Source organism: Hordeum vulgare, chromosome 6H (genome assembly GCF_904849725.1).
Source record: "Hordeum vulgare subsp. vulgare chromosome 6H, MorexV3_pseudomolecules_assembly, whole genome shotgun sequence".
Classification (NCBI taxonomy): domain Eukaryota; kingdom Viridiplantae; phylum Streptophyta; class Magnoliopsida; order Poales; family Poaceae; genus Hordeum; species Hordeum vulgare.
In genome coordinates this window covers 8134386-8145022 of record NC_058523.1, presented here as the reverse complement: position 1 = coordinate 8145022, position 10637 = coordinate 8134386, and the positions used below count along the sequence as shown (strand labels likewise).

Below are 10637 nucleotides of genomic sequence, written 5' to 3'. Positions count from 1 at the left end.
AAACTTCTTCTAATTGACCAAATACGAATATCTACCACATCAAACATATGGTATGCGCTTTTGTGTTGTAAATGTTGATTGCTCAATATTGATATATACAAGTTTGACCTAGGATAAAGCTAGAATTCTGATTAACCTGGAATATATCATTTTATATATATAATAGAATATGAACGTCCAGGTCCAGTTGTCTTGGGCTCAGCAATACCCTCTTTCCTACTCCACAAGAAAAGAACCAGACTTACTTCAAGAAAAAAAGGACCCAGGCTTTCCTCCTCCTTTCGTCGGCATGACCGCCGATCCGTCCCATCTTCGATGGCTTTTGGGCCGTGATGGTGGGGAGGACCTCGCCCCCCACCGGCGGGAGACCACATTCTTATCTTGGTTGGGGCTGTGTAGCAGCGGTGGTGTCCCTCGGTAGGAATAATGTCTCCTACATTCGATCCCTGCCCCGATGGTTCTTCTAGCGTCATCAAAGGGCGGATGATGGTGTGCCTTCGTCGGATCCCAAGGATTCCGTCGGTGCTGGTGTTCGGTTCATGTTGGTTCCTTCCGATGCATGACTCTCTTCAGGTTGAGGGTTGCTACTCTGGTTCGCTGGTCCGTAGGACCTTAGTACAATAACTTTTTGACTGTCTACTTCAACAAGGTTTGCTAGGCTACGACGAGGGATGGGCAACGACGGCGGCACACTTCGGCTTACTCTAGTGATTATAGTCGTCACTAAGTAGTCCACAAACCTGGTTGTAACTTTTTGATATCCCGAGGGTCCTTTGTATTGCCATGATTGATTATGAATAGATCGAAAGTTTCTCCGGCAAAAAGAAAAGATGTCATGTGCTTGGTCTCACTTGGCATGGCTCACTATAAATCCATCAAGAGCAATCCAAGCAAAACAAAGGAGTGGCCATTGCCACCACAAGTATCTCCCTTGAATAAAATAGAATATGATGTTTGAAAATATCACTAAAACTATTCACTTGCTAGGAGAAGTAAAATCCGACCATCGACCTGAACATGACATATAGCATGACAAAATACAGCAACATATTCTAGAAAGTGCTACGCTCATTTAACAGAAGGCATAAAAACGGCAATACAGGCATGTTTAACAAGGCAGCCTGGTTATTAACAGCACACATATATAGTTCATGCGCTCATACAAATAAACCTATTGTAGTTCATGTATACGTGCAACATATGGTGTCCATTAGTATATGGTCTAGTTTCCAGCTTTTCATGGGTAGATCTCAATTACTGACAAGGGGCCTAACACCGGCATGATCTTGTAATCTTGGCCGAATCCAGCATCGGAAAAGATCCTCTTCCACTCGCTCTCGTCCCGTTCAACCCCGTTGGTGCACATCGCGAACATGTCCTGCATGGCTTCCATTTCGGCGATCTTCTTATCGCCGAGGAGAGACCCTCTTACCATATCTATGATTATCACCTTCCCTCCGGCGCTCCTCGCCGGGATGGCTTCCTTGCAACGTTGAAGTATCTTGACGCAGTCGTCGTGGCCCCAGTCATGCAAAACATTCTAGAACAGATATAGAGGTACAATTTAGAATATAAAATGACCGGAGTGCTACGATTTTGAGGCTGGTCATAGTAAAAGTAACATAGATAGTAACATACATGATACATAAACAAAAAAAAATGATGTGACGTGTAATCAATGAAAAGATAGACAAATAAAGTAACATAATATGTTAGCATCACATAGTGCTTTCCAATGTACAATAAGTCTACGAAATAATAAATGGTGATGTATATGCTATCACATCTATAGCACCACCCACTATAAAGATGGTAACTTAGACTAGTAACGTACTCGCATGTTACTGGAGAAAAACTTTTGGAACCTAGTGTATATATAACCTATATGCAAAAAAATAGCAATTCAACAAAAAGTTAAAAAATTCTGAAAATATTTTTGAAATAAAATTGACCTTCCATTATACTTGTAAGAAAAGTTCCACAATTTTTTATACTTTGACTTCTTTGCAAAAAAGATAATTTTTTGGTCAAAATAGTGTCAATAATGACCTATAATAGCAAATAAAATTTGTCTTCTTGTCCAGAAGTCAATATTGACTTTTTTTGTGAAAATCTATATACTAGTGCAAAACAGAGTCAAGTTTAATCTAAAAATACTTTGAAAACATTTTCACTTTTTAATTAATTCTTAAAAAAATCTCATATAGGATACACATACAACCAGGAACCAAAGTGTATTTTTTCATGTTACTATTCTAAGTTACTGCACGCTGTGACCAGCCTGAGAAGAGAAAAGAAAATGAAGTGGACTGAGAGTGGACACAACTAGTTAGGACCAGCCAATTAATAGTACGACGTAATTAACCACGACGTACCAATTAATACGTGATATTCATGGGTACCTACCTTGAGCAGGACAGCATCCGCCGGCGGAATGGATTCAAACATGTCACCGGCCACGAAACGCAGGTTGTCGTCGCCGGCGTCGGCCGCCTGGCCGAGGGATTGAGGACGGTCCAGCACGGTGCACTTGATGCGCGGGAACGCCTTGGCGACCACCCGCGTGCCGGCGCCGTTGCCGGCGCCGACGTCGACGAGGGAGGTGACGCCGCGGAAGATGCGGCCCTTGTCAACAATAATGACTTCCAGGAAGAGCTCGCTGTCGGCGGTCATGGCGTCCCTCAGCACGGTGCCGAACCCGGCGTCCTTGCGCGCCATCTCCTGCCGGGAGCAGCCGTGCGCCTGCTCGAAGAGGGAGCCGGCGCCGGCCGGCGCCGGCTCGCTCCTGAGCCAGCCAGGCAGGTCGAAGAAGGAGGAGACGATGAGAGGGTTCACGAAGAAGGGCGCCACGGGGGACAGGTTGCGCCAGCCGACGAGGAACCGGCCCGTCGTCGTCAGCCCGTACTGCACGGCGGCCGTGTCATCGGCCGCGCCGTCGCCGTCCTCGGCGGTGGTGGTGAAGATGCCCGAGGCGGTGAGCAGCGCCATCATGCGCCGGAGGTCGGCGACCTTGGCCGGGTGCACCTTGGCGTCGGTCGCGATGTCGGCCAGGGTGGCGGTGCCGCCGCGCTTATGGATGGCGGCCGGGACGCCGAGGTCGACGGCGCACTTGAGCGACGTCGCCTTGACGTAGCCGAGCACGTGGTTCTGGAGCTCGGCCAGAGCCTCCAGCAGCTCCTGCGGGCTCACTTCCATCAACAGCTTGAGCGTCATGGTGCCTAGCTACCTACCTTACCTGAGTTCACAGCAAATGAAATGCAAAAGCTAGCTTTGGTTGATGTGGTTGTATCTGTATGTGTGCAGTCCTGCTCCTTCCCAGCTAGAGCTCGGCTACCAACGGCCTTTATACACGACTAACTCACTACTCAGTGCTCAAGCTTCTGCTCTGAATTATCCTGTTCAATAATTGACTAAAAATAAATAAGGATTTATAGGGGCGTGGCGTGTATAAACGGCTTGAATTTCCTTTTTTTTTTCCGTGTAAGGCAGATTTGTCTAGACCGTCCGATCAGCATCCAACGACCACGACAGCACCACTGTTCTTCACCTTTAGTCATTTTAGTTCATGTTCTTCATCTTCAGATTTCGATTTTAAAATTTTATGTTATATAGCTTGTGAAAAAATACACACTATTTGTCATTTTAGTTCTGCCAAGGTTGAACTTTTGTTTGTTATAGCTTGCCAAGAAAAAACCACCCTAGATGTCAATTTTAATTGTGCCGAGTTGTCATTTTTCTGGCATGCTATATAGTATGCCAGAATTTTTTTAATTTTCATATAGCATGCCAGAAAAATTGACACCCAATTGCTAGAACAATATGTTCTGCTCTGCGTGCCTACCTGGTTAGTAGTGTTAAGTTGTCATGAAGCTTGTTTATACACATCTTCGATCCATTATAAGTGTCACGGTTTTGAACTAAGCTTAATTTAAGACTATGACACTTGTTATAAATTGGAGCAATATATTGTCAGCATTATTCTGTAGATAAAAGATGTGTGCTGGTTACAAAAAGCACCGCAATGGCAGAAATGCAAATCACTGTCAACGGTCACCGCATCGAAATAATTTTCCAAAAGCCGGAAATGCATTTCGGGTCCCAGGGCCAAAAAAAATTCAAAATGAAAAACAAATCAATACAAAATTTATTTGTATGCTTTGTCACATTCAAATGCTACCTGCAAATTTTGAGGCAACAATATAAAACATTTTGGCTTGTGCAAAAAAACAAAAAAACAAATTGAAAATCAAAAGTTACCTACCTCAAAATGTCACCCTAAATTTTTTGTTTGCCGTTGAAACACCGCTTCTCCTTACCGCACGAAAATTGTCATGCATGTTTGCAACACTAATACAATCATCTATAAAAAAATTCAGATTTATTTAGTATTGTTTTTCGTGTTACTGTTCATCCCGAGAGCATATGCTCCCATGAGCGAAAACATCGCCCCCTCCAAAAGCAAGATATACTGTAGCAGGGCATTGTAGCGCACCACTGTGATCCATGTTGTAGCGCTGGGCACTTCTAATGCCCCACCAGCACATGTCCTGCTGCAGCAATAGCAATTTAGCATCCGTCCTGTATTTTCCACTAGCAAAATAGTACGGGTTTAGTACTTTAGTTGCTCCCATCGACTTTGCCTGCATTGCATATTTCTTTTAGAGCATCTCAAACAGCCGTGATTCGCGCCGCGCCTAAAAAATATATTTGCCGCGTGCCCTTCGACTGGTTTAGCGCGGGGATAGACGCTGGCTCCAACGACCACGCTATAATGCAGCGCGCGTGCCGCTCCAGCAGCGCCCAAAAATACAGCCGCAGCACGCACAAGCCACATATACTTTCAAAAAATAAGAGCAAAAATGATCAAACAAACAAAATAAGTTAACAATAAATAGTCATTACAACTCAAACAAATAGTTTATCGTTCAGTACAACAAATAATGCAATAAACATAACCAATATACATTTTGTCGAACACCTTGCGGGCGCGGCGCGGCAGCGAGCGCTCGGGCGCTGTTCCTCGGACGACGCAGGCGCGCGAGGGCCGGCGGGACTAGGAGGGGGTGGGGCGGAAGCGCGACGGTGCGGGGAGGCCGGGGAAGCGCCTGAACGGTCGCCGGGGGGCGCGGGCGGCGGCGGCAGCGGAGATAGGTCGGGGAAGCGCCTGAACGGTCGCCGGGGGGCGACGGCGGCGCGGGGATAGGCCGGGGAAGCGCCTGAACGGTCGCCGGGGGGCGCGAGCGGCGGCGGCAGTGCGGCTGGATGGGGGTGGAAGTGGGGAGCGAGCGCGCAAGAGTGGAGGAGCGAGCGCGGGAGAGTCCAGCGCGCGGGAGCTGGCGCAACAAATAAGCGACGCGCGATTGCGTTTCGGCCAGTGCGCTGAACTGCATATGCCGCGCGCGCCGTTTTTGCGCGTCCGCTGGAGCTACCCGCCGCGTTGCGCGCGCGCTAAAACGGTCTATTTTGCGGCGCGACGCTAGTTTAGCGCGGCTGTTGGAGATGCTCTTAATTGGATCCAGTTGAGAAAAACCGCATTAAAATCAACATCTGCATATTGTATGGTTGTCTCCATATTCTCTAGCTTGACCGCGAAGAAAAAGAAGATAGGTTGTTTGCTAGCAAGCTTGTTTAAACGAAAATGCAAATCATGTTGTTTGGTTACATGCAAAACATGTTGTTTGATGAGGTTACCAGCACCCTAGCACTTGCCACAACCAAAATAGACATCATAAGAACCAGTCTTCGTACCGAATCTTAACAAGGACACAGTCTTAAACAAGGAAAATCGGTTTCACTCTGAACACAAAGCAATCAGGCAACAGAGAGCTCTCTAGAGATTGACGACGAAGGTGTCGTCATGCTTCTTACACTTGGTCACCATCTCAATGTCGTCATTGGTTAAAATCATCACCTTCAGGGTGTCACGAGTCAGCATGTTGAAGGTGACCATGTAGCTGATCCTGATATGGTGAACAACGACGAAGGGTTTCCAACCCTCATCAAGGGTGACCCTACTGTTCATCAACCGGACCGTCACCCTTCATGCGCAGCGGATGTTCATCTTGAACTTGAACTCCTAAGGGATGGTGAAGAAGTGCTTCATGAAGTCTAGAGGCATCAATAGGCATTGCAGCTTGAGGGCAAGGTTCACCTTGCACAAGTGGGTTAGTCCTGCCTGCTCAAGGTTATGGCCGTAGTTCCTCCGTTTTTCATTGGGGGGATCCTTCGTCAACATGTCATCTTCTAAGGGCGGCGTCACCTCCTTTCCCTTGTCTCAAGACGGCACCACCTCCTTGCCCTTATCTCCGAGCGCCACTACCTCCTTGCTGTTGTCTCCGGTCACCATGATCTCCTTTCCCTTCATGTTCTCCCTCTCGATCTGCATTATGAACAACAAAAAGTTCAAAGGATGATCAACATTCCCAAAGCCCCTATATTTACCCATCCAAAGGCCACCTACTTTTCCACAACCACACTCAATTAACCCTCTTTGTCTCTCACTGTCACTCCTCTTCCACATCTTCATTTCACCCCTCTCCATCATCATGAACCTCACTCCCAATTCCTTCCCATGGGGCATTGGATGGCAGGATTTCTTCCTTGGATGCTCGCTTGGTGACCGCACCAACTTCGAGAAGACATTGCAAGTGTGCTTTAACTTCACCAGCATCGAGGACATGCATAAGGAGACAAATGCTATGGCGTCGAAGGCGACGGAGGCGGAGTTGAAGACATTGATTCCTAATCCATTGAAAAGCGCTTTGTCCATGTACATACTACGCTAGGTGATGTATCAGGCTAAGTCCGCCGATGCTGGTCAGAGAGCCAGATGAGCCAAGTATATGCATTGCAGAGCTCGCCGGGACCAAAAGGCCGCCATTGTAGAGCCGATCGTCATCATTCTGGAGCCAAAGGAGGAGGGAGAAGCGGTGGCAGTGGTGTTCAGGGTTGCGAAGCCTGGCTACCGTACTATGCCAATCATTCTTGAAGATGGTGATGATGAGGAGATGGCACATGCTATGGTCGATCCAGTGGTGGGAAACTACAAGGCCATAGCCCCCCGCCGCTCCAAGCGGCTCCAAGGTCACCACGGGTAGTAACTACAGTAGTGTGTGTATGATCCATATACCCCCATTCCCAAATCTTCTTGTACTCAATTCCTATCGAACCCTAAAATCCATCGCTATCAAACCGCCATAGTCAATAGTACACCTAGTATGCGAATCAAATGCGCAACCGAATCTAATACACAAATTGAATGTGGAAAATTTAGAGCCAGGTGGTAAAGCATAAGGCTTACTACCATTGGTGATGGCGGTGATCGTTGCCGGTGCTCGCCTTGTTGTTCTTTGCTCCGATGATCGTCGTCGTTAGTATGAGAGTGGGGAGAGTGGAGAGGGGGGAGAGAGTGAGCAGTGAGGGAAGGTGAAGGTAATTATACTGAGTCTTTTTAAAACAACACGAGATCTTGAGAGTGGGTCCTTGCGTGCAGCCGCCACCGCACATGTGCATCCCCCGGGCCTGGCTGTTGAAAAACGAACGATTAGGCCGTTCCTAGCGGGCCTGGAAGGCGCTTTAAATTCCGTGTTGTACAATGCAAACAGTGAGCACATGCAACCAAACATACTTTTTTCTTACCGCGCGGGATTGGTTGGGGCGTATGCGAGCAACCAAACACGTTCATATTGTAGCACAACAAAAGGGCAAGCCAAAATGCAAGGGCATGAGCCCTCCCCATAGAAACGCGGCCATTCGCAATTTTTAACATAGATTTCCTGAAATAAAAAAAGGTATATATACTTATAGTGCACATAATAAGAAAAACTACGCTAGGAAACTTTGATGGGCCAGATTATATGATTTCAAGAATCTCTCTCTGCATAATGAATGACAATATAGTTGCTCATCCACATGTACACACCATAGAACAATTGATGCCAAAAATCACTAAAGTCATCAGAATATTTCGACTATTGCGCTACGGCGGTACGACCACCAATGCCATGGGTGTCTATCTGCCCCTTTTGTGACCATGTGTCTAACTTATCAACTTAGTTGAATCTATTCTCTTGGCTATCTTATGGTGACTTTGATCTGCACTACATGTAAATATATTGGACAAATGGACATAAAGTCCAACAGTGTACGGAGAAACATACTTCTTTTGTGTATTGGAATGGCAAAAAAAAAGCATTAGACTAGTCATAGTAGGAGTAACATAGCAAGTAACATATATAACACATTTCAAGAAAGTTTATTTATGCGGCAAATATGTTGCCGTAACAAAACATGCCCCAAAATTAATTGAGTCTATATCTAAATAAGTGAAGGCTCCCATCACACCACACATATGTTACAACCTATTATGAAGATAGTAAAATATAGGTTAGTAACATATGTATAGACTAGTAACATATGCACGAGAAGTTTCTCTGAGTTTCCTGTAGATATAAGAGTGCATTCTCTAATAGCTTTGAAGCCGAGGCATGCATCCTCTTGCCAATCCCAAATGAGATATATGCATATATTATCAACTAACTTACTTTGCAGTACGACCAGCCTTATGCTTTTAATATAAGCCTCATTTGTATTATGAAATCTCATAACTATACACAAATTATTAACTAGCAGTTGTGAGAAAACAACACAATCAATGACCTCCCGATCACAACAAGACACATAAATAACTTAGCCCGGCTGCTAAGAACCAACATCACTATGCTTCTTGGTAAGCATACTCTCATTATGCTTTAACATAACTCTTACTTGCTGCATGTCCCTTAAAGTGGAGATGGAAATGAGACCACTAGTCCATAGGTTCATCAAGGCGTATTTATCATGGAAGAGGACTACACGATATGTGGGTGTGATCAGTATGCCGTGCGCCCCTTCGACTATTGCGCTACGGACGGTACGACGACTACTGTCATGGGTGTCTACCCACCCCTTTTGTGACCATGTGTCTAGCTTATGAAGTTCGTTGAATCTATTCTCTTGGCTATCTTATGATGCCTTTGTATATTAGATCCAGATTATATGTAAATATATTGGACATAAAGTCCAACAGTGTACATAGTTAATTACTTTTTTTGTGTGTATTGGAATATCAATAAAGCATTAGACTGGTCATAGTGGTAGTAACGTAGTAACATAACACATTTCAAGAAAGTTTATTTATGTGGAAAATATGTTACAGTAACATAACGCACCCCAAAGTTAAATGAGTCTACATATATTACAACCCGTTATGAAGAGAGTAACATAGACTAACAACATATGCACGACAAATTTCTATGCATCCCTATAGTGATAAGTGCGCATTCTCTAACAGCTTTGAAGCCGAGGCATCCATCCACTTGCCAATCCTAAACAAAAGATATGCCCCCCAAAGTCACTTCGTAGTATGACCAGCCTTATGCTTTTAATATAACCCACATTTGTATTATGATATCCGATAACTATACACAAATTATTAACTAGCAGTTGTGAAGAAACAACACAATCAATGACCTCCCGATCACAACAAGACACATGCATAACTTAGCCCGGCTGCTAAGAACCAACATCGCTATGCTTCTTGGTAAGCACAGTCTCAGAGGGTGCTTGGATCCAAGAGACTAAAACTAGTCTGACTAAAACTAGTCTTTTTAAGAGGCTAAAGTTCCAAGCACCCCTGACTAAAGAGAGGCTAAAACTAATCTTGAGGCTAAAATCTTTTAGTCAGGGGTACCCCTACTAAAATATGCATTAGTCCTCTCTCTCCTCATTTAACTCCTCGTGCAAGTTCTGGATTGGAGGGTTTGGCGGATAAAAAATGCTCATTAACTTGATTTTAGTCTCTTTAGTACTCCCTTCGTTTCGGTTTATAACTCATCTTACGAAAATCAAATAATCCCAAAACACTAAGGCACGATGCATTAACTTTCACCTTGTTTCTTGTTTTTTGACTTGAATAAAGGAATCAACCAATAAGAGACGTGGGGCGTTTATGTTTTTAATGACTTGAGACTAACTAGCACGACATACATTGGTCAATTCATTGCATGCAATGGTATTAATTAGCAAGTTAACATTAATTTCTCTTGTTTTCCTCTCCGTCTTGGTTGCGATGCACAACCTAAGATGACCTATAAACCGAGACGGAGGGAGTACTTGGATCCAAGCATGGGTGAGGCTAGCAAGTTTTAGTCTCATTACTTTTAGTCATGGGACTAAAACGTATCAAGCACCCTCTCATTAAGCTTTAACGTGACCATTATTTGATACATGTCCATTAAAACGTAGTAGATGGAAACTAAATGACTAGTCGACCAAATCATCAAGGCGTATTTATCATGGACTACACGATATGTGAGGCTCATCAGTATGCCTTCCCTCCCCCACCCACCACCCAGTGACAGATTTAAAATATGCGGAGTGCGTACAGTGCGAATGGTGAAATTTTATGCAATTTAACCGTCATGTTCACCCGATTAACTTCACTGAAAGTGATGAAAGGTTTCTTATATGTACGTGTCTACTACTTGGCTTTTATAGCTGAAAAACATATAAATCTGTCCATACAACATTTTCCCCAAATCCACTGGAAGTTACCACAAAATAAGCCCCGTCACTGCGGCAAAATTGTGCATAATATT

At 44.7% G+C, this 10637-nt stretch overlaps 1 protein-coding gene across 1 annotated transcript; it reads right to left on the bottom strand.

Annotated features, from left to right (window-relative positions):
- Positions 1-993: 993 nt before the first annotated feature.
- LOC123404658 (acetylserotonin O-methyltransferase 1-like) lies at positions 994-3311 on the bottom strand. The gene is made up of 2 exons (XM_045098599.1): positions 2407-3311; positions 994-1540 (listed from the first exon to the last, which is right to left on the bottom strand). Exons 1-2 carry the CDS (start codon positions 3211-3213, stop codon positions 1238-1240), a joined length of 1110 nt encoding a protein of 369 aa, XP_044954534.1. The 5' UTR covers positions 3214-3311; the 3' UTR covers positions 994-1237.
- Between the last annotated feature and the right edge of the window lie 7326 nt (positions 3312-10637).

Excerpts from the sequence above, each read along its gene's own strand:
- LOC123404658 (XM_045098599.1), bottom strand. The coding sequence starts at position 3,213 with ATGACGCTCAAGCTGTTGATGGAAGTGAGCCCGCAGGAGCTGCTGGAG. Across the intron at positions 1,541-2,406 it reads CGGATGCTGTCCTGCTCAAG|AATGTTTTGCATGACTGGGG; the intron begins GTAGGTACCCAT and ends TATCTGTTCTAG.